Source organism: Triturus cristatus, chromosome 3_1 (assembly GCF_964204655.1).
Source record: "Triturus cristatus chromosome 3_1, aTriCri1.1, whole genome shotgun sequence".
Lineage (NCBI taxonomy): Eukaryota > Metazoa > Chordata > Amphibia > Caudata > Salamandridae > Triturus > Triturus cristatus.
The window spans coordinates 970,863,809-970,887,753 of NC_140583.1; the positions used below are offsets into that span (position 1 = coordinate 970,863,809).

At 50.1% G+C, this 23,945-nt stretch overlaps 1 protein-coding gene across 2 annotated transcripts in view; it reads right to left on the reverse strand.

Moving 5' to 3' along the window:
- The window catches only part of LOC146861338 (mitogen-activated protein kinase kinase kinase 5-like), an 802,557-nt gene that overhangs the window by 231,616 nt on the left and 546,996 nt on the right, over positions 1 to 23,945 (reverse strand). For both annotated transcript variants that reach the window (XM_085645620.1, XM_085645619.1), the window contains exon 22: positions 18,810 to 18,972. In XM_085645620.1, the coding sequence (XP_085501746.1) occupies positions 18,810 to 18,972 (163 nt within the window). The remainder of the gene's footprint in view (positions 1 to 18,809; positions 18,973 to 23,945) is intronic.

Consider the following 23,945-nt stretch of genomic DNA (forward strand, 5'->3'; position numbering starts at 1 on the left):
GTACGACTCCGGCTAAGCGACGGCGTCCCCACCTGCGCGTCCCGCTGCGCGGGAGAGGAGAGCTTTAAGTAGGCTCGCCAATTAAAGCGCGAGCGCAAGGACGCTCCAAGATGGCGCCCAAAGCTATCTTCCCATTCCCTACCCAAAATGGCGCCCACAATGAGCCACCCCCGGGATCCAGGCCCGCCAAAACGGCGGTGAGGGAGCCGAATTATGTGCGGTAAGAGGAGGGGGCCAAGACCCTGCTAAAATCAGGGAATAAGTGCAGAAAATAAAATTTAAACAATATACCACACGAGGAGAGTTAAAAGCGTTAAAAGCGCAGCGAAGCGCCTGCAGCAGCGCCAGCAACAGCGTGTGCCCAGTCAAGTGAGCATCTGTCAAGCATCTAATATGCACTCCCAAGTTGTTTAGAGAGAACAGAGGCTGGGGCCCTGATTAACAGGGACCCAGCCAGACTATAGCCAGAAACCTGTGTTAACATCAGTAAAAAAAAAGTGGGGGCAACATAAGTGCAGATCCTACTCTCCTACACTGGTTATAAGCTCATCAACTGGTTTTAGCTTGGTTCCAGTGACACAGGATGAAGCCCTATGCCAGCACAGTGGTAGCAGTCTTCGCGCCGATCTTGTTCGCAAACCTTCTGGGGATTGCTTTTTGACTAGCCCATAGCATATCTTTATGCAGTGTAATACATCTGGAGATGGTGCTCTACCACACTTTATTTTTCTTTGCACCAAAGAAACCATCTGGACTACTTTTCTGTTCTTGGACCAACAAAAGCTGGAAAAAAGTTGGTTGTCCTGCTGGTATTCTCTAGTTCGATCCAAGTAGAAGCTAACAACCTGATGGACGGATGAGGCAGCACATAGAAACACGAAAAGAGGCAGTTTATGGTGGAAATGCACTTTGAATCACTCGCCTGGCAATTTTATGTCAATGAGGAATGCTGTTTTGATGGTAAGCAGGTGGAGAGTACAGTGCAGCATCACAAATGCTGTTTCAGGAGCATGTGGATTAGCCCCTTCAAAAAAGCATCACAACTGGAGACTTGAAGAGGGATGGCTGATCTGGTAAAAGTATGAACACCAAAACGTAACCTTTATCTATTGACAGAGCAAGGCCTTGATGGGCTACAGATAGACAAAATAGGAGAACATCTGATAAGTGTGTTTTCAGAGAGTGCATGCATCGAGAGGAACACCAGACATCAAACATCTCCTAGCGTCCTGAGTAAACAGATTTGGTAGATGGACGCCTGGCTGCCAAGATGAAACCAACCACTTCGAGAGCAAGGATGGGGAGCAGAAAGGTGTACAGAAGTCCTGATCCCCACTGCTAACGGAAGGACTCTGATGAGGGAGGACTGCCTTGGGAACTCCTAAACGTGAAACCTTTGACAATATGCCTTCTTTGCGATGACAAAGATTGAGCCAGAGTTCTACCCATTCTAGGAAAATGCCCTATGTCACCCCGAGTTTAACTACCATTTGTGATCTTCTAGGCACTGTCGACTCAGTTTGTCTCCACTGGCAGCTAAAAATCCTGCCAGGAGCTGGGCAATCAGGGAGATGCCCTGAGCGTTCAAGCCATTTCCAGAGGTGCTGGACCACCTGGCAAAGCACCTCCCACGACCCCACTCCACCCTGTTTGTTGCTTTATCACATGGCGGTTGTGTTGTCTGTAAGAACCTGCACCTGTTACCCTTCTTGGTTGAGAGGAATGCTTTCAGTGTCAATTTGATGAGAATGAGAGTCTTCTTTGATACCTGGATGAACTCTGATAAGTCCCCTTGGTGCTGGACCCATTGAAACTTCAAATCCCACTGTGAAGCCCACATGAACCACCTGGCGTGGTCCATAAGTAGGATGCAGGAGGCCAAAAGGCCCAAAAGCCTTGGAGCTGTTCTCGCTGAGACTGAAGTCAAGACTTACAATATCAGGACTGTAGCCCAAATATCCTGGATTCACTGAGGCAGAAGGATGGCTTGGAAGAGCATTGCATTCAGGATGGCCCTTCGGTAATCAAATAAAGATAATTCTTCAACCATTTATCTCAAATATACTACAAACCATTCATTCCATTTAAAAAAATACATTAAAAAAACATATGCCTATATTTGCAATGCCACAAGACAACCACTGAATGATAATGGAATGCCACCTGTATTGTATTACAAAACTTTAAAACCAATAAAAATTGTTCATCATGCATCCAGAGGGTTGCATAAGCATCACTCTGGTTGGCCGGGTCCCCCCCATCTGCAAGATGGCGGGGACAGAGTTGTGTTTCACCTCGCCTCCCCCTCCTGAGGGGTGGGGTTGGCAAAGGTGGGCACACCTCTCCTCCTAAATTGGTTTTCCCTCCGATTCTCCTGTCCAAAGTGGGGTCAGAACCGGTGGAGGGCAGTTGCTGGGAGCAGAAAATGGCTGGGGTAGCTCACAAAGGCGGCAAGCCTTTGAAGCTTCCCTTTCGGACACATCCCATTCTGGGGGAGGAGGCTTGGCACCTAGACCCAGGATAAGCTTTGTTTCAGGACCCCGAGAGCAGCAGTCTCTCGACCCAGGGGTCCAGAAACCAGCCACTCTGCCAGGGCGCTATAGATAGGTTGTTTTTCAGGTGGCATCTCTAAGAGGCCCTCTGAGTGCATTTTTCATTAAATTCCACACTGGCATCAGTATGGTTTTAATGTGTTGAGAAGTTTGATACCACCCTTTTCGGTTTTCAGTAGAGCCATTATGGAGCTGTGGCGTTCGTAATGACAACCTCCCAGACCATATACTCTTTATGGCATTACTGCACTTAAAATGTGTAAGAATGGACTTAGAAACTGTAGGGGTACAGGGCTCATGCACCCGTACCCTCACCACTGGTATAGAGCACCCAGTTAGAGGGGTGGCTGACCTATGCCAGGGCAGTGTTTATAGGCATGGCACTCAGGGATGTGTGCCATGTCGACTCTTCTCTTTGCTCTGCACCAAAACACGTAGCCTGCAATGGCAGCGAGTGTGTGTAAAGGTACAGGGCCTCTAAGGGTGGCACAATGAGTGCTGCAGCCCTTAGAGGCCTCCCCTGGTCACAGTGCACTTGGTACCTATGGTACCATTCACAAGGGAGTGACATGTGTCCAAAGAGTGGCAATTGGGTTTTGTATTAATGCATTTTTATGGAAAGAACATAGACCCTGTGTACATGTACATGGTTGGCATGAACACAGGGCACACTCAGTCAAAGTACATCAATATTAGGCAAAAAGCGGGGGGCAACCATACAAAAAGGGGCACGTTCCTACAAGTGGTCTTACTCTTTTTGAATTTTCCGAGGGCCGAGTCTGCCTTCATTCTGAACATCAAAGGGCATATTCAGTGACTGATGCAAGTCAGATGAAAAGCCCATGGAGCCAATCCAGGCATGGAGCTGAAGCACCAAGCTGGAGGCAACTGCCCTACCTAGGAAGCTGGTGGTGTCCAGACAGGATATGATTGCATCCAGACTGTCCAGAACAAGCCTCTGTACGGTTGGACTTAGGCCCTTGGGGACAATTGTCAAGATATCTGCCACCCTGTCCTAAACCGCATGGGAATACCTACCCAGGAGACATGCTGTATTGACTGATCATAGTGCAAGGCTGAGGAGAACCTTTATTTCATGAATGTGTCCATCTAATTGGATTCTTTATCAGGTAAAATAGTTGGGAAGGAACTGTGGTTCAAGGGCCAAGTAGATGCCTGAAACACTAAGCTCTCCGGAGTAGGATGCTGTAGAATAAAGTGTGTATCCCCAGGAGCAGGCCTATGCTGGCTCATCACTCGTCTATTGACTGATGGGAAAGATCCTGGCTTGGCCCAGGCGCCCACCAGATTATCTATCAAGGCCTTGTTAAATAGGAAAAGAGGTGGCCTAGCGAGCCAACATGGTGGTTGCGACTTAGACGAGCTCCGCTGAGCCCGTCTTCATAATCCTTCATTTATCCTGCCTCGTCAGTCAATACGCGAAAGAAAACCATTTGAGGGGGCCAGGAGTGCGTGGGGGCCACGGCGGCGACACCAATGGCTGGTTCCGTGCAGATCGGAGCTCCGTTTCCCTGATGTGCGTAGACAGCAGGCTTGGCTGGGGAGACTGAGGAGGAGCGATCCGAGCGGCATCCGGCCTTGAGAGAGGCCGGAATTGAGGCAGGGCCCAGTCTTCTGCAGGGAGAGCTTGAGGAGCAGCTGACGGTCCCCGGTGCCGGCCTTGCACTCTGCAGTGCTGGATTGATGCAGCGTATGTGTTGGGGCGGCGGCGATCTGGTGGGTGTGCTGGGCCCCACCCCCGAACCTATGACTACATCAAGCCGCTTGAGGACTCTGGACCGCAGCCCGGAGACACTGGGAAGTGGAGGCTCTCGCGGGGCCTAGTTGACCTGGGAGGGTTTGCAGGCATCTCCATTTATCCCGCAATGTCAACGCCTACCGGTGACTGGATAGAGCCACGCCTGGGGAACAGTTGACACGGCCGACTGGGAGTCGGCGGGGGCGACGCTCCTGGATGCCTGAGCCGTCCGAAGAGAGCATGGGGGAGCGTGGTTCGGCCCGCTCGAGGCGCTGTGCGCAGTGGGTAGGCCAGTCGCCCTAGGCGTGCTGGGGGAGCTTCTGCGTGCCTGGTGTTGTGGAGCCCCTGTGTCGTGCCCCCCCCACCCCCCTAGCAAAAATCGGCGGTCAACTCTGGCCGCAGGGAGAGTGCGTGGTCGCTGCTGGGGTACCCGGGGCTGGAATATTACCCCCGAATCGGCTGTTGAGGTGTGTCTAGAGCCGGGTGGCGCTGGTGACTGGGGGTCTCACGTGCCAGCTAGATTGGATTGGACCAGGGCCCTGCGCCTTAGAGCTTGGAAGCGGTCGGCCTAGCGGGGACCTACACAGATGTACCGAGGCCGGAGCCGCGGAATGTGGCGGCGGCTGCATGCACCAGGGCGGCCCTGGACTTTCCTTGATTGATCCGGGGATGCCGGAGAGACCTTGTGCACTGTCGGGGAGGCGCCAAATCGGACCCAGCCCACACGTAAGGGAATCATCCTGTGATCCTTGGATTTGATTGTTGCATTTGGCAGCGCGCCTCGGGTTGGGGCCGGATTTACTCATCATACTTACCGTCTTGGAACCTCATTGCCAATATGAATAGGGATAAACTGCCCGGGGGTGCAGCCAAGCAGAGCACGATACACCAGGGGCCTCGGTGGCCGACCAAGGGGGTGCTCAGGGAGGAGTCCCAGATAATGCAGCACTATTGACAGCAATCACACAGTCCAAAACTACTTCAGAAACGTAGGCTCCGAAGTCTTACTCCTCCGCCAAGAGCTATGGAATGCAACAGAACGCATCACAGAGGCCGAGACTAGAGTATCAGAGGTAGAAGATTCGGTTACCACATTGAAGAAGAAAGTGGTGTCCCTGGAAACTAACACTAGAGGCTTGGATTCTCGTGTTGAAGATGTCGAAGGGAGGGCCCGGCGGAGTAACTTTCGTTTTGTGGGTTTCCTAGAGGGATGTGAGGATGGTAACGTGGAGCAGCTCTTAACTACATGGCTCTACAGTTGGCTTCCACTGGAATCGATGTCTCGCTGCTTCATTATTGAACGGGCACGCAGAGCCCTTATACAAAAGCTGCACCCGGGGTCTAGGCCGCGACCGATCATGGCGAAGATTCTGAACTACCATGATAGGGACGCAATCCTGAAGCAGGCCCGCCTTAAAGAACCCCATCACTTTGACAATGCCCATATTCTTGTATTCCCAGACTATACTAGAATGGTTCAACAGAAACCGCAGTCCTTCATGGCGGCGAAGGCCCGCCTCCGCAGCCTGCAGCTGCCGTATGCCCTCCTGTATCCTCCCAGGCTGCAGGTCATCTACCAGTCATGCACGTTGTTCTTTGAGTCGCCTGAAGAGGTCTTGACTTGGAGAGACGAGACAGTGAAATTACGACCAAATACACCACCCAGGATGGAGTCTGATTCTTCGACTGGTGATCTTGTAGGCAAACCACCAAAGCCTAAAAATAAAAACACCAGAAGATCTTGATCCCGCCGCCGTTCGCAGTCCCGCAATGTCAGTAGATCGGCCTCAGTGTCCCGGCCAGGGCACTCGGCTCGTAAACGTAACTGAACTCCCCCAGATGAGGAACTAAGGCAGTTATATGCCTGCCCAACGCGGCAAGTACAGGGGCTTCACCTCTGTTGGACCCTCTGAGGTCCAGGGGACAGCCCGTGGACTATGGGTGGGCTCCAGGGGATCCATTGGAGGCGGTGTACGGGGTGCTCCCGATGGGGCCCTCATGCCGCCGTCGCCGCAATAGATACTTCAGCAGTTTTGAGGTATGGGGTGGGGGTTGTTGGGTCTTTTCTTTGCACGGTCTTGTTACTATGTAGGGCTCTTACTTGCACTCTAGATGATTACTGTTTCATGCACCTGTATGAAGAGAGTAACCGGTTTGTTGTTTGTTTTATATATAACTGCACTGTTAGGCTGATACCGCGAAGCAGGGTCTCATTATTGGTTGCCTCCTACCCTATTCATTGATACTGCTGGGAATGTAGATGGCTTCCCAAATTGCTAGTCAACAGCGTGTTGCGGGGGGTATCCATATTGTGAGCTGGAATGTTCGGGGGGCGCTGGACAAGGTTAAGAGGGGAGTCATCCTCCGGCAGGCTAAATGCGACCGGGCGGATGTCCTGATGTTGCAGGAGAGACACTTGCTGGGCACGAAGGCCCTCTGTCTGCTTTGATACGGCTATGCACAGATGTTCCACTCTGGGTTCACTAGGGGTTCTAGGGGGGTGGCTATTCTTATCCATCGAGGGGTTCCATATACCCATTCCAAGAAATGGGTGGACATGCAGGGGAGGTACGTCTTTATTCAGGAGACTATTTAGGAGGAACAGGTGGTGCTGGGTTGTGTCTACGCCCCTATCTTGGAGCTTGGTTGAGCGCCTTATGACTCTGTGGGTGGAGATTACCGCTGGCTTGGCAGTTATTGGGGGTGAGTGGAATGATGTGATGGATGTGGCACGGGACCGCTAGAGACTGGTAGGACTGCCCGTTGCCTGTCCGGCTACTAAATTAAGCTCCTTGGCGATAGGGCTGGGCGGACTCATGGCGTGGGTTGCATGGGGCGCAGCAAGGCTATACTTACTTTTCCTCAGTACACAACTCATTTTCACGCCTCGACTATATTAGTGCCCTTGGGGGTGGTAGGTAGGGTGAGGGAGGCAGACATTCTTCCGAGGGGCTTGTCGGACCACTCTCCGGTCGCCTTAACATTACAGCTCGCCCAGCGAAGCCACCTTTTAGATGGCGTCTCCGTGGAATCTACAGTATGAACAATACAGAGACCATTTTGACCAGGCCATTGATCAATATTTGGAGGTTAATATCGGGTCCGTGGCCGATCCCCTATGGGAAGCAATGAAGTCAACCATACTTGGAGTAGTTATCTCATACTGCTCTGCAGTGCATCGAACTAGAAAAAAAGCACTGTTGAGGTGCAAGGCCCATCTTATTGACCTGGAGTGGGCCGGTAGGCGGGGGGGAAGGGGGCACCATAGCGCGCCATCAGTTAATATTGGCAAGACAAATACATGTAGATTTGATGATGGATGAGGCCCGTTTGGCATGGCTGGCGTCCCGTAGTAGGATTTACCAATGGGGGAACAAGTCTAGCAAGCTACTTCATTGCTTGTGCCAGGGGGCAATGTGTCCCCTGGTCCTCCTTGGGATTTTAGGGCCTGATGGGAGGGCGCTTGGAGATCCCTCTGAAATCGCAGAGAGCTTTGCACATTATTATGCAGCACTCTATACCCCACAGTAGGTACTGTCTGCGGAGCAAATACATCGGTTCCTAGCGGACCTTCTGCCTCAGACCCTCTTGAATGCTTCTTGAGCGTACTTAGACCTTCCATTCACAGAGGAGGAGCTGGGTGTGGCTCTGAGTGACCTAAAATAGGGGAACGCCCCAGACCCCAATGGGTATCCATGCGAGTTTTACAAGAAATATTTTGCGAAATTGCGACCCCACTTCATTCGAGTGGTGGAGGAGGCAAGAGAGCGTGGTTGTCTACCACAGGATTGGAGACATGTCGAAGTGGTAGTGTTTCACAAGCCGGGGCGACCCCCAGACCGGCATGTATCTTATCGCCCCATTTCATTGCTGAATACAGAGGCTAAGATCTTGGCCAAGGCATTGGCTAATGGCCTTCAGCCGCATTTCGTCTCGATAGTTAACCCGGATCAGGCTTGCTTTATGCCCCAGAGGGCAACGAGGCTATAGACACTATTTGGGGGCTTGCTGTGCCGGGTGCACTCCTCCTTGCAGACATGGACAGGGCGTTTGACTCCCTTAGTTAGACGTATTTATTTGCTCTCATAAACCGGCTAAATATGGGTCCACGGTATTTATCCTATCTGAGATTGTTATACACCGCCATCACAGCCTCGGTCCGCATTGCGGGGTCTGCCTCCTTCACCTTCCCAGTGGGCAGAGGTGTCCATTGTCACAGTTTATTTTCACCTTAGCCATGGAGCCCTTGGCGGCATGGATGCGAATAGACGCACAGGTTTCCGGCTTTGAGTGGGAGCAGGGGTTGTCGGACCGTATTGCCCTATACGCTGACCTGTTTTTTTTTGACGGACATTAATACGAAGGGACCTAGGCTGCTTCGGATCATGGAGATTTGGGGGGAATCATCCGGTCTTTTTATGAATCCATGTAAATTTACTTTGTGGACTTTGGGGCCAAGAGTAGAACTCAGTCCCTGGGCCTCAGAAGTGCAGACAACTACAATAGGGGGGAGATACCTGGGGGTTTTCTTGTCGGATTCTATGGATGTCTCGTGGGAGCGCAATATACAACCGGTGTGGGCGCGGGTGCGCGAAGAGTTGAAGGACTGGTGGCATATGCCCCTATCTCTCCCTGGTCGGTCAGCCATCTTCAAAATGGTACCACTACCACGATTGCTTTATCAACTGCAGAACTATCCCTTACCTGTCTCCCCGTCGTGGTTTCGCCAGGTCAGTTCGGCCCTGGGGCAGTTTTTATGGGTAGGAAAGGCCTCTAAAGTTGCACTGTGGACGTGCTTCATCGACCTATTGTGGCGGATTGGCCACCTCTGATGTCTAGTCATATTATATGGCCTTGCATTTATTAATATTGAATGACTGGTGGTACGGGAACAGGTCTGACCCGGCCAACATGGTGTAGCAGGGAAGTATGGGGGCCAATACTAGCCATACTATCTTATACACGGCATCGGTGCAAGGCCCTGCCCTCCGCCACGAGAGTGGTATTTCAGGTGTGGAAGCAGGCGCTGCGGAAGATAGGGTGGTGGGGCAGGTTGACGAAGGAGACTCCACTTTGGTCCATTGGAAGGTTGCCCCAGCTGGCTGGTCTGGCGGGTTTCCGCGATTGGGATAATATAGTGATCTCCACCCTTGGGGATGTGATGTGAGGTACGGTCCTCAAGTCTTTCCAACAGCTCCAGCTGGCTATCCAGATGCCTAAAACTCAATTCTATAAAGATCTTCAGTTTAGACATGCAGTTCTTCCCAGAGTTACTGGTTTGGAGTCTCTTCCGGACTTAAGCCCCATTGAAGCTAAATTGATTATGGGGGATTTACAGGACCATAACATTTCCCAGATCTATTAGTCTCTTTTAACGAATAGCCCCACCTCGTTGGATAGACTTAGGGAGGCATGGGTGGAGGACTCTGGTCCATTGGAGGAAGAAGACTGGATGGAGGTACTGACCTCCAACCGGGAGACTGCAATAGCAATGCGCCTCCGACTGATTCAATTTAACTATTTACACCAGGTATATTATACTTGAGTCAGATTGTGGAAGGCAGGCCTGGTGGCTTCTCCACTTTGCTTGCGATGTGGTCAGGAGGATGGTACCCTCTTTCATACAGTATGGCAGTGTAGTGTGATTGGGAGTTTCTGGCGAGGGGTGGTGGCCTGCCTGGCGAAGGTCTTGGGGTGGGAGCTCCCCTATTCACCCAAATTAGGACTGTTGCATATAATGGTGGGGGTGGGGGGGCAATATCTACAAGCACCACTTGATGGTATTTGGATTTACACTAGCGAAACGAGACATTGCACGGAATTGGAAGGCGGAAGCGTCGCCCTCTTTAACAGCATGGAAGAATGGGCTGGACTTTAACATGGGGCTGGAGCTCCCTATCTTTAAGGCACAGGGGTCCCACAAAAGCATGTAAAGATATGGAAAAGGTGAGCTGAGTATAGAGGTCTTCCCTGGAATCTGTTTCTACTGAAGATGAGACTATTCGGGGATAGGGTGCCAGAATGCAGTGAAGGATATCAATGGTGCGGGGGGATTTGTCAATGTTGCAGTGAGAGTGGAGGGATTGCATGAGATATGGCGCAATGACAGTACATGTTTGTTGCATATTCCTATGTTCTTTTGTAAATTATATTTCTTAAAAGTCAACACAACTTTCGTATAGTAAAATGTAGCAGCTGGTCTCTGGGTTACAGAGCTCTGCATAATATTTGACGATTGACGCAATAAAAACCGTTTTAAAAAATAAATAGGAAAAGAGGTTCTTGGCTGGACTGCACTGAGAGGAGGACCTCTGTCACCACATTGATCTTAACCTCTTGAGTGGGCAAATTAAGGTCTAGCCCCTCAGTGCTCTCCGAATTATTGACGCTAAGACAGAGTCCTCAATGGCCATACGATTAGGTGAAGATAGGCTAATTTCTGGCAAAGTTTCCAGACTACTGATATCCTAAAGGTCATCAAACATCTTGCCATCATCCTCATACTAGCTGTCTTCACCATAATTAGTATCCTCAGTGTCATAATGTGGGGCATAAGTGTCTGGTTCGGCATAATACTGGGTCCTGGGCAGTGGGGCAAGGGTCTCTGAATGCGACGGAACTATTGGTGCTGCATCCGACATCAGTGACATTGGGATCAGTGTTGATACTCGAGTTGGAGGAGTTGGTCGCGACTTCAAAGGCAGCGCCAGGCGCCGTGCCGAGGAGGGAATCATTATCGCTGCTAACCTCTGGGATGGCGTCAACCACAGTTGTCATAAAGGATGGATCTGCTGACAGTAACTAGACTGAAAGCTGCCTCCATGTTATGGGGCCTGAACACACTCAAGCAAAATAAAATCTCCTCATGGCTACCATAAATTGATAGAACAGCTGTTGAGTCACTGTTTGGGAAAGGCCAAGGTGTAACTAGTGTCTGACGTGGCTTTGTGGGGGGAGCAAATCTGCGGTAAAGAGGTGGGTCAACCATGATTTTTACCGTGAGAACTTTTTGGTACAATGGAATCCAGCAACTGCAAGTTTGGCTTTGCTGTTGCAGGGATGTATGACGTTACAACGCATGCTGTTACAACGAAAGTTTTACAACGCGAGTGCATTGACAACGCAGGACATTACAACGCAAGTCTTTACATCGACTTGCACTAGATTGCGTGCTAACATTAAAAAAGTGTAATTTACTATTCCAACTCCAGTCCACGTAACAGTAGGGAAGGTGTTGGGATAGTAAACTACACTATTTTTAATGTTAGCACGCCATCTAGTGCAAGTCGATGTAAAGACTTGCGTTGTAATGTCCTGCGTTGTCAATGCACTCGCGTTGTAACAGTTTTGTTGTAATGGTAGTGCGTTGTAAAAGTTGCGTTGTAAAGGTTGTTCCCCCTGTTGCAGAGGCCCTTGTTGTTCATCTTAGAGCAGCACAGACATGAGACAGAATCATTTTTGGATCCGAGATCCTCCAGGCAGATGCCGTGGGTTTCTTTTACCAACATCTGCCTGCTACAGTCACAACACAGCTTAAAGAACAAGTTAATTACCTTCGGTAACGATATATCTGTAAGAAACATTAGTTAGATTCCTTACCTTAGAATATCCCCAGGCGTCAGGCTGGATCCGGAAAGTTAGCAATACCCTTGCGTGTCGCTAGTCGTCGTCTGCGGCTCCGCGTCAGTCAGCGTCGTGATCGCAGGGATGACGGAGTACTTAGATGCCGCCCTCACGCGCTGACGTCAGTTCTTGTACATAGCTTTCCGTGCCAGGAACGCAGAGCCATGCAAGAAACAGACACGGATGCCATAAATCTAGGGCCCTGAAAAGGATGAGCTTAACCCTAGATATCAGTTCGCAGAACCGGGAGGATGGGTGGGTGGGGCGGTAAGGAATCTAACTAACTAATGTTTCTTACAGATATATCGTTACCGAAGATAAGTAACTTGTTCATCTGAAAGAACCACGTTAGTTAGATTCCTTACCTTAGAATAGATACCCCAGCAATACCAACCCCGGTGGTGGGTCTGCGAACCAATATCACACCAGGAAGTCCTGGAGAACGGAACGACCAAAGAAGCAGTCTCTCCGGACTTGGCTGTCCAGGCAGTAATGTTTGGCAAACGTGTTCAGCGAGGCCCACGTTGCTGCCTGACAAATGTCCTGCAGAGGGACTCCCCGTCCCAGGGCAGTAGTAGCCGCTGTGGCCCGAGTGGAATGGGCCCTCAGCCCCACAGGAGGTTCCTTCTTAGCCAAGGAATAACAGGCCTTAATGCACAAGACGACACCGAGAGATGGTTTGCTTGTGCACCGCCCGCCCCTTCTTAGCGCTCACGTAGCCAACGAAGAGTTGGTCGTCCACCCGGAACTGTTTCATGCGGTCTAGATAGGAGGAGAGCACACGTTTTGGGTCCAGATGGTGGAGCCACGCTTCTTCTTTCGAGGGATGAGGAAAGAAGGTGGGCAATGTAACAGACTGGCCAATGTGAAAGGCAGTAACCACCTTAGGGAGAAAGGAAGGACGAGTCCTGAGAACAACCTTGTCCGAATGGACAGAGGAAAGGGGGTTTAGAAGAAAGAGCCTGGAGCTCACTCACTCTTCTGGCAGAGGTGACGGCAACCAGGAAAGCAGTCTTAAGAGTCAGAAGACGAAGAGGACAATTATGAAGTGGCTCGAAAGGAGCACACATCAGAAAGGGACAGGAGGAAACATGTGAGTAATGCCTTTAAAGAATCTAGCAACAACAGGGGACTTGAAAAGAGAAGGCTGATCAGGAAGCCGTAAGAAGGCTGAAACAGCTGAAAGATATCCTTTGAGGGTGCCCAGAGCAGAGCCCTGCTGGGCCAGGGAAAGAAGAAAGAGGAGAACTTCAGAAAGAGGGGCGGAAAGGGGATCCACAGCCTTTGCTGTGCACCATGCCGCAAATTTGTTCCACCTGCAGGCGTATACCGTTTTAGTGGAGGGACGCCTGGCTGCCAGAATGACATCAGAGACTTCAGGAGGCAAGTCAAATGGCATCAACTGTCCCTGCTCAATCTCCACGCATGGAGGGGGAGACTGGACAGGTTGGGGTGGAGGACCGTCCCCTGCTGCTGTGACAGAAGGTCCTTCTGAAGAGGCAGTCGAATCGGGGGATCGATTGACAGACTGTGTAGCTCGGGATACTAGTATCTTCGTGCCCAATCCGGAGCCACAAGGATGACTTGGGCCCGGTCGCGCCTGATCTTCAGCACTCTGGGCAGATGTGGTATAGGCGGAAAGGCGTACAACAGACCGCAACTCCACTCGCGGCGAAAAGCGTCTCCGAGAGAGTGCCACCTTGGAAATTCCAACGCGCAGAACTGATGACATTGCGTGTTCTCTTCGGTGGCGAATAGATCTAACCAAGGCTCTCCCCACTGCCGAAAGAGGCCTTGAGCCACGTCCGAGTTCAGACGCCACTCGTAATCCATCATGCACTGGCGGCTGAGTTCGTCCGCCCAGGCGTTCAGAGAGCCCGCCAGGTGTTGAACCACCAGGGTCATGCCCTGATGTTCCAGCCATGTCCAGAGGCTCCTGACAAAGGGTCCACGACCCCACTCCGCCCTGTTTGTTGCAATACCACATGGCGGTGGTGTTGTCCGTGAACACCTGCACTACACTTCCCCGGACAGAGGGAAGGAATGCCTTCAGTGCAAGCCAGATCGCCCGCAGCTCCAATAGGTTGATATGGGCCGGGACTCCACCGGAGACCAGAGGCCTCTGATCTCCACCTCTCCCATGTGGCTCCCCCATCCCAGGAGGGACGCATCCGTCACCACTACGTGCTCCGGTTGGGGTAGGGAGCGGGATCTGCCACTGGCCCAATCGCGGTCTGTGAGCCACCACTGCAACGGTCTTGCAGTTCCCTCCGAGATCAGGACGTGGTCGGACAGGTTGCCCCGATGTTGAGCCCACTGGAACTTCAGGTCCCACTGCAGAGCCCGCATCCGCCACCTGGCGTGATATACCAGCAGGATGCAGGAGGCCATTAGACCCAGCAGCCGCAGGACCATCCTGACCGAAACTCGGGATAAAGGCTGAAAGATCGGAATCAGAGCCTGAATATCCCGAACCCGCTGTTCTGGAGGATAGACACGAAACAGCGCAGAGTCCAGAACCGCTCCAATGAAAAGAAGTTTCTGGGAGGGACTCAGATGCGACTTCGGCACATTCATGGAGAACCCCAGCAAATGCAGGAGGTCGGCCGTAGTCTGGAGGTGGGAGACGACTGCCTGGGGCGAGCCCGCCTTCAACAACCAGTCGTCGAGATAGGGGAAGACTGGAACCTCTAATCTGGGCAGATGAGCTGCGACCACCGCCATCACTTTCGTGAAGAGGGTCTAGGGCAGCCAGAACCTGAGGTAAGGTAAGCATCTTGAACTTCTCATTCCGGAGGAAGGTTGTTGACGCTCCTGAGGCCCAAGATAGGGCGTAGGCCCCCTTTGCCCTTCTTGGGAACCAGAAAGTACCCCTACCTACTTCTGGGCCAGGAATGCGCTCTATGGCCCCATTGGGCTGTAACTTCCTCCCGCAGAAGTTGCAAGTGATCACCCGACATGCGGTGGTACTGCAGTGGCATGGCTAGAGGGGTCGCCTCGAAGGGGAGGGAGTAGCCCCTTCGGACGATTTGCAGCACCCACCTGTCCGACGTGATGGTACGCCAGTGGAGCAGGTGATGGCGAACTCTGCCTCCCAATGGCGTGGAATGGGCTAGAAAGGTCGGACTAGGAAGGCTTTAAGGCAGATGCTGCGGGAGCAGATGTGGGTTGACCGGCTCTCTGTCCCCCTGCTCCACCTAAGCGGAATCCACATCCACGACCACGTTGAGGCTTGTTCTGCGGCCTGTGGCTAGACGGATGTGGGGGGCGCCGCTTCCTTGGCCACGAAAAGGGCGAAAAGCGGAAGTTTGCGGGCGTGGGGCCAATAGGCCCAAGGACTTGGCCGTAGCCCTGGATTCCTTAAAGTGCTCAAGCGCACTATCCGCTTTGTGGCCAAAAAGGCATCGGCCATCGAAGGGCATGTCCATGAGAGTGCTCTGGATATCGCCAGAGAAATTCGTGGATCTCAGCCAGGTGTGGCGACGAATCTCCACCGTGGTTACAATTGCCCTACCTAGCGAGTCCGTGGTGTCAAGCCCACATCAAATGGAGTACCGTGCAGCATCCTGCCCCTCAGCAAGAGCCTGGGCGAGCCATGTCCGGGCCTCCTCCGGACACTGAGGCAGCACGTCCGCCACCGTATCCCACAAGGAGTGGGTGTAACGGTCCAAAAGGCACGCAGTATTAATGGACCGAAACCCCAAACTGTTCCAATCTTTTGGATTCCCGATCCAGAGGAGCGGACGGGAAGGCGGTCTGGGATGTAGAGGCCTGGATAACCAGACTCTCAGGGGTGGGGTGCACTGACAGAAAGCTGGGGTCGCCCGGAGCAGGGAGGTGGCACCGGGCCACGTTCCGGTCCACATGAGTGACTGTGGAGGGCTTGGACCAGGTGCCCATCAGAATGTCAGTGAGTGTCTCATGGAAGTGCAGTAGAGGCTCCGAAGAGCTTACTGGCGGTTGAAGTACCTCGGTGAGGATAGTCCTCACGGCAGCTGCAGGGAGCTCCAGGTGAAGGGCTTCGGCAGCCCTGTGCAGCACCACAGAATAGGTTGCACCCTCCTCCGTAGCCATGGAGGGAGGAGAGATGAAGCCAGTGTCAGGTGAAGTGTCGAGACCACTGGCATCCCCCAGCTCGTCTGCCCAGTCCTGACTTAACTAGCACTGCTGTGCCAGAGGGTCCGCAGACCCCTCCCAGTCGTCCCCGTCATCCGTCTACTGGTAGACAGGTAGAAAGGACGGAGCCGGGCGGTAGATGAAATGCTCATCCATCGGCGCCAGAGACTGCGCCGGGCGGCGCCGCTCCGACGCCGGACCGGGGCTAAAACTGGGGAAGACGTCGTCCGAGGGCGGCACCATAGGGGGCGGCACCATAGGGGTCGGCGCCAGCGGAGGGGTTATAAGGTCAACCGGCGTCGACCGGGATCCAGGCCTGGATCCCATGGGGACCTGCGGCGTCCGGACCGAAGTCGACGACGGCGCCGGGGCCACCGGCTTGCTAGGCCCCCCCAAGCAGACTCACGGGGCCCAAAGGCGCCCCAACTGGCTGTGTCGGCGGAGCGAGACTCCTCATGGCCACGAGGAAGTCTCGAACTTCGTCCGGAATCGCGTTAGGCCCAGGGACCGGAGGGTATGGGGCCGGACACCACTCCTGCGGCTCCGACGGAGCCGCGCGGGTGGTGCCACCCGAACCCTCAGCCGAGTCGCGCGACCGGCGAGGGGAGTCAAAAGAGCGATGTCGCCTCTTCGACTTCTTCTTACTGTGCCTAGACTTACCTGAATGCGAGGACTTCGAACCCGACGAGCGGTGATGACTTCGGCTCCGCGACCGGTCCCTCGACCTCCAGCGGAGCAGACTGCTGGAGTTCGAGGAGCTTGCAGGACCGCTCCCGCCTAGCCTTCGAGGTCAAGGCCCGGCAGTCGGGCACGACTGGGCATCGTGGTCGGCCCCAAGGCAGTAGAGACACCGACGGTGGTAATCCGTAACCGACATCAGGCGGTTACAGGCGTCGCACGGCTTGAAACCGGGCATCCCTACCGGAACCAGGAGTCGAGGTCGACTCGAAAGAAGAACCAAAACGGTCCAAAAAGTTTAGTCAAAAAGTGACTAAAGGGTACGGTCTTCCCGGATTTGGGCTTACTGGCATGGAAAAAAGAAGAACTGATGTCAGCGCGCGAGGGCGGCTTCTAAGTACTCCGACGACGTCATCCCAGCGATCACGACGCCGACGACGGACACGGAGCAGCAGACGACGCCTAGCAACGAGCAAGGGTATTGCTGACGAAAAATCTTAACGGATCCAGCCTGACGCCTGGGGATATTCTAAGGTAAGGAATCTAACTAACTTGTTTCTTTCAGATACCTATAGTTTTAGGAGGTGGCAGTTTGCACATCTAAAAAAATGTTTCAAGTGAAAATGTCTGAGATGTGACAGGATTAGAGGAGCTCCGAATCAACATCGGCAGGAGTGGAAAGAAAGAACTAAGGTCAGCGCATGCACATCACAAACCTGAGTACCAAGTAATGGTCCCACTGAGGCAAAATAAAAAGGAGGCAGGATAAACTATACATGTGAGCCCGTTTACGAAACATTACAACAGATGACTTGAATAACAAAGGAAGGAAGTAGATGGGCTGATAACCCTTAAGGGTGCCTACAGCAAAGCCTTACCAGGCTTTGGACAAAACATACATCTGAACTTAAGACAGCTAAATCTGAGGGAGGCTAACCAGTAGATCTAAGCACCAAGACACTACTTTCACCCAGTGGCCAGAATAAATGGACTTGGAAGGCGGATGTCAAGCCGAAAGTATTAAGTACTTCTGCAGGCAGAACAAACCTACTCAGTTGGTGCTGCTCAATATTCACAAATGGAGGAGTAGTTTGCAAAAATTTGGGTGCATGATCCTGCCCTGTTGCTGCAATAGGAGGTCCTTGTGAAGAGGTAGATGGATAGGAAGGCAAATGCTCAGGGTCAGTCAGTTGGGAGTGCCAAGGTATTATGGCCCAATCTAGGGGTATGAGTTGTGCTTGGGGGAAATTCAAAAGGTGAGGAATCTGTAGCAAGAAGCATCCATTAGAAAGAAATCATTTGTTCGGTCTCTCACTGGCACAAGGCTGTCAATGGGTTTTCTTTAGTTTGTACTGTGCTCTCCTGAAAGATTTATTGTATTTTCGGCTGCCACCCAAAATCTTGACTACTGGCAAATATGAGCCTCTTTGAAGTTAGAAGTATAATTTTATATTCAAGTGAAGTAACAAGTGGCTTAGGAATAGTTGAAGTCCGTGTCTGCAACACACATTGATGCTAAACAGCTTCGCTCTATCCTGCGACAGCGCAAATGTTTTCAACTCTCCATTAGAGTGAAATCATGATGTCTTTTATAATGTTTAAAGAGGTTGCCATCCTCTTAGTTATGGAGTCTAGAATGTATCATAACTTTTAATGACTATGTAACATCTATGACCTAAACCTGTCTCACGTGATGCAATGCAGTGCTGCATCTGTGCTGCGAAAGAAGCACAGTGGGCATCACAAAGGCCGACTGCTCACTAAATTGAGTCAGGTGGACAAGATCTCCATTTTGAATGGCTCAGGCCACTTTGGGCATCACAGACATAAACATACCTTCTATCTACTTGGGCATCGAAAAGGAAACACACAAAACAGAATTATAGCTACTCAATAGATGGAATAAGCATCATAAGGACCACCATAAACAGGGCGGTGGAGCAATCTTGTGCTTCACCTAACCGACCTACAAGAAAATGTTAAACAAAATTCAATACAAAGGAGTCAGGGTAACATCAATCATGGTAAATGTGCATGACAGACCACAATGTCCTGTCTCTAGTGTGCATCTCAACACCCACCTCACTCTGGGACTCCACCAGGCTTGTGACAATGGAGGACATTTCCTCACTCAGGATCTGGTGCAGGGTAGCTCTACGTTCGCTCTCCTTCTTCAGAAGGAACGTTCCACTGGTTTCCTCCAGGGATGAGGGTGTGAGCTCAGAACCCAAGTCTGTGGGGCTTCTGAGGGGTCAAGGAAAAAAATACAACACAGATATATAATTTAGTTCAATCTAGGAAATAATCTGCACTTGTGTCATGGTGAGGCTAGGGAGCACATGTGGGGACCTGCCTGCTCAACAGTATTTGATAAGCTACCAATTGTACTACTGAGTGTGAATCGAAACAGCAATGAAGACATCACAAACAAACAGGCCTGCTTCTGCGATTTGTATTTTCATATTAACATTCCTTGCCATGGGGAGTGTTACTGATTCTTTGGCAACTTTCTTCAGGCAGTTCCTGTACCAAAAAAGTTGCTTTAAGGCGTTACCTTCTATGCTTCCTAGTAGTCTTTCTACTTTTCATGTCTGGCAGTTCCGTGACTGGTCATCTTTCAAGTCTTCTTCTGGTTTGATTTATCCACCAGATGTGCCTTACTGGTAGTGTGTGTATTTGCGCATGTGTGGTTGTTGAGTGTGGGGAGGTTCCCTCATCTCTCGTTCTAGTGGGGAGGTTCCCTCATCTCTCGTTCTAGTGGGGAGGTTCCCTCATCTCTCGTTCTAGTGACAGCAGGCCCAAGCAATGAATTTCCGGAGGCTGAGCAATAAATATACTGAATCTTTGTGGACACAAGCCTGTAATCTAATTCCTCAAAGTAAATCCTATATAAAGCAATTTTGAGTCTCCACATCAGTCCTGAACATCAATCAACTTATATTATTGTAGTGGTGAGGTGTTTAACATGCAACATGTGCTGTGATAAAGTAAAAAGCATTAAATATTGGCCATGAGACTGAAACCCCACCACTGCCCAAGTCCCTTGGGCGCCCTACCAGTCAATAGTGCGGTGATAAGTGTAGTAGTAGATGCCCTATCAAGCTGAGCCAAGATCATGAAGCAGTGGGCCCTCTAACAGAAATGCTTCACTCAGGCAAGAAAACCGACTGGCAAAAGGCAGCAATGTACTTTCTAAAGGAATAGGACTACCTTCTCTTCTGATCAAAAACATGCAGCTGGGTAACTGAGTGAAAGAAGTTTGTTCTGCTTCGCCTCTTCCTCCAAATAAGCCAGAAGAATTCAGCCTTCAGTAACTAAAGTATACGATGGGGTCTCAGTGTAAGTGTTTTAAGTATGGAGCATTTTGTTGGAATCCATTGTACTTGGGACTGTTCATACAGTATCCAGGGATGGATCTTCTTTGTACATATTACATTTTGATAGAATGCATAGTGTCAGGTGTTATGAGTCTTATTTCCTTAGGGAACCTTTCCATGTGTAATTCTTTGGATGTCAGCAATGTGGGTTTTGCAAAAGGAAGAAAGTGTGTGGTATCCTCTGCACCCCATTCCTGGGTGAACCTCCGCTGGTGCATGATGTGTGTGTGTATGGATTAGGTTACTTACCCAGTAAGCATCTGTTCTGGGTGTGTAGGGCTGTAGATTCACATGCTTTGCATACTTCTGCCATCTGGTGTTGGGTCCTCATGTTTGATAGTTGTTTTTCTTCGAAGAAGTCTTTCCAGTCACTAGGTATGGTGACTCCTCCTTTCGGTAACAGTGCTCATGGGCATAGACTCCATTGTTAGATTATTTTCCCGCTTTGCATAGACTATATAGCAGAATTCCCCCAAAGCGGTGGCTAACCAGTAGATGTTGCAGCTGAAAAAGTGTCTTTAGCACTGCTTACCCTGCATTGGCTTGTTGCTGAGCTAATACATCCACACAATAGTGTTTGCTAAATGTGTGTGTTGTAGACCATGTTGCTGCTTTACAGATGTCAGCTATAGGAATGTTACTTATAAAAAAAGCCATAGATGCCCCTATTTTGTGAGTAGAATGCGCTCTAGGGGGTACAGATAAGGTTCTTTTAGATTTTGCATAACAAATCTGAATGCATTTAACAATCCAGCTTGAAATTCCAGATTTAGAGATAGGATTGCCCTTGTGAGGTGGTGTAAATGCGTCAAACAGTTGCTTTGTTTTACAAAAATCTTTTGTCCTTTCTATACAATATAATAGCGCTCTTCTGACATCAAGTGTGTGAAGAGCTCGTTCTGCTATAGAATCGGGCTGAGGGAAGAAAACAGGTAACTCAACTGATTGGTTAAGATGAAAATCAGAAAATACTTAAATTATGAATTTTGGGTTGGTGCGAAGAACTACTCTATCTTTTTGAAGCTGAAAGAAGGGTTCTTCTATGGTTAATGCCTGTAGCTCACCAACTCTCCTTAATGAAGTGATTGCAATGAGGAAGGCAAGTTTCCATGAAAGGAACTGTGTAGGACAATCGTGTAATAGTTCAAAGGGAGGACCCATGAGTCTTGTAAGCACTATGTTGAGATTCCATACCTGTGCCGGAGGTATTCTGGTTGGTATTACTCTTTTTAAGCCTTCCATAAAGGCTTTAATCACCAGGACTTTGAATAAAGATAAATGCTGTCTGTTTTGCAAATATGCAGCTACTACTGCAAGGTGGAATCGAATAGATGTGTAAGTTAGATTAGTTTGCTTAAGGCGTAGAAGGTAACGAACAATGTTTTGGACAGAAGCATCTAGAGGATTAATTTTGTTATTACAATAGATGATAAATCGTTTACATTTTGCTGCATAACAAGCTCTGGTAGTGGGCTTTCTTGCTTCTTTTTGAATAGTCATACAGTTTGGTGGCAAATTTAAGTATACAAACTATGACTTCAGGAGCCAAATCGCTTAGTTGAGCTCCTTGGGGTTTGGGTGTCTGATTTCTCCACGACTCTTCTGAGAGTTCCAGAAGTGTGGTGTATCATGGTTGACGGCCCATGTTGGAGCTACCAAAATCAGTGTGAGTGATGTTTCCCAGAGCTTTCGAACCAGAAACAGAGTGGGAGAGGTGGAAAAGCATAGGCAAATCTCTTTGACCAATTGATCCATAGGGCATTGCCTTTGAAGCGAGGGTGTGGGAACCTGGAGGCAAAGTTTGGGCATTTTGTGTTTTCCACTGTGGCGAATTGATCTATTTGTGGGAATCTCCATTGTTGAAAGTATGTAAGGAGAACTTAGGGATGAAGTTCCCACTCGTGTATTTTTTGCCTCCTTCTACTGAGGAGGTGGCAATTTGTTTGCTGACTCCTGGAAGGTGTTCTGCCAGAAGATAAATTCTGTGATTAATTGCCCAGCTCCAGATGGTCTTAGAGAGGCGTGACAGCTGGAGAGAAGGTGTCCCTCCTTGTTTATGTACATAGTGCGTGGCTATCATGTTGTCCTTGTGGACTAGGACAACTTTGCCTATGAGATGAGACTGAAAAGTGTTCAGCGATAGAAATACTGCTAGAAGCCCTAGATAGTTGATGTGGAGACATTTGTGCTTGTTGTCCCGAAGACCCTAAATTGTGTAATTGTGGGGATGCGCTCCCCAACCTGAGAGATGTGTCTGCTGTTAGCACAATCTGTGGAACAGGGTTGATGAAGGGCCACACTTTTGATCAAATGTGTGGGTTCCACCACTCCAAAAAGCGATGGGTGCGGCAGTCTACCAACACTAGATTTGTTAATTGACCCAGTGACTGATTCCACTGACGTGCTAAGCATTCCTGTAGAGGACGCATGTGTAGTCTTGCGTGAGGCACTATTGCGATGCATGACGCCATCATTCTTAACAGTTGCATAAAAGTTTTGGCTGTTAAGGTTTGATTGGCTTGAAACTGTAATAACAGTTTGAATATTGCGAATTCTAGCTGCACTGGTAGAGGCTAGAGCTGTGTGAATGTTGAGTCGCTCCCAGAAAAGATTGTATTTGTAAAGGCTGTAGATGAGACTTTTGAGCGTTGACTGTTAAGCCCAATTAGTGGAGTACGTTTAGCCTGGTCTGCATGTGTTATAGACACTTCTGTTGTGCGCTGGCTTTGATGTGCCAATCATCTAAGTAAGAGAAGACGTGAATTTGTAGTCTTCTGAGATGAGCTGCCACTACTGCTAGACATTAGGTAAACACTCTGGGAGCAGTAGTTACTGCGAATGAGAGTACCTTGAACTGATAGTGCTTGCCTGCTATCCGAAATCTGAGATATCTGCGATGAGCTGGATGGACCGGAATATGAAAGTATGCTTCTTAAGTCTAGTGTGGACATAAGATTGCCTTTTTGCAGATGTGCAAGCACCTTTTGGAGCGTTACCATATGGAAGACTTCTGACAGCATGTATAGGTTTAACACTCAGATCAAAAATTGGTCTTAAGGAGCCGTCATTTTGGGGGATTAGAAAGAGTACACCCCTGAAGCTTGGTACTGTAATGAGACTGGTTCAATGGCTCCCTTTTCTAAGAGAGGTTGCACTTCCTTTTTGAGTAACTAAGTGGTCTGTCGACAGTTTGTGAGTGTGAGGTGGAATATTTGGAGGATTGATAGTAAGCTTCAGGCAATAACCATGTTGGATAAGAGCGATCACCCATTTGTCGGATGTTACGGATTGCCAAATGGGGAGAAACTGTTGAAGTCTTCCCACGACAGGTGTTATTTAATCGGGGAGGAATGTTGGCAAGTCACTGTTCGTTGGGAGAAGGGCGGTGTGCGCTGTGGCACTTCTACCCCTAAAATTGTTTCCTCTATATCCTCCTCTATAAAAACCTCCAAAGGTAGGGGACTGAGTGTTGCTGGGTCTGAAGGTGTGGTTTTGGACCCTCCTCTGTAAAAGGAGCGGCGAAAGGAGCCTCTATTTGATGGAGACTTGAGCACTCCCATGCACTTTGCTACCTCTGTCGTTCATTTTTTTTATGAAGCCTGATCAACTTCAGGACCGAACAGGTGTTGCTTGTCAAAAGGTGCGTTTAAAATGGATTGCTGAACTTCAGGTTTCAACCCCAAAACCCTAAGACATGCATGCCTTCTGAGGAGAATGCTAGTATTCATCTCCCTAGCCGCGGTGTTAGTGGCATCTATAGCACATCTGATAGACTAGTTAGAAATTAGTTTGCCCTCTTGAACGAACGCTTGTGCTTTGCTTTAGTGTTTGTCTGGGAGA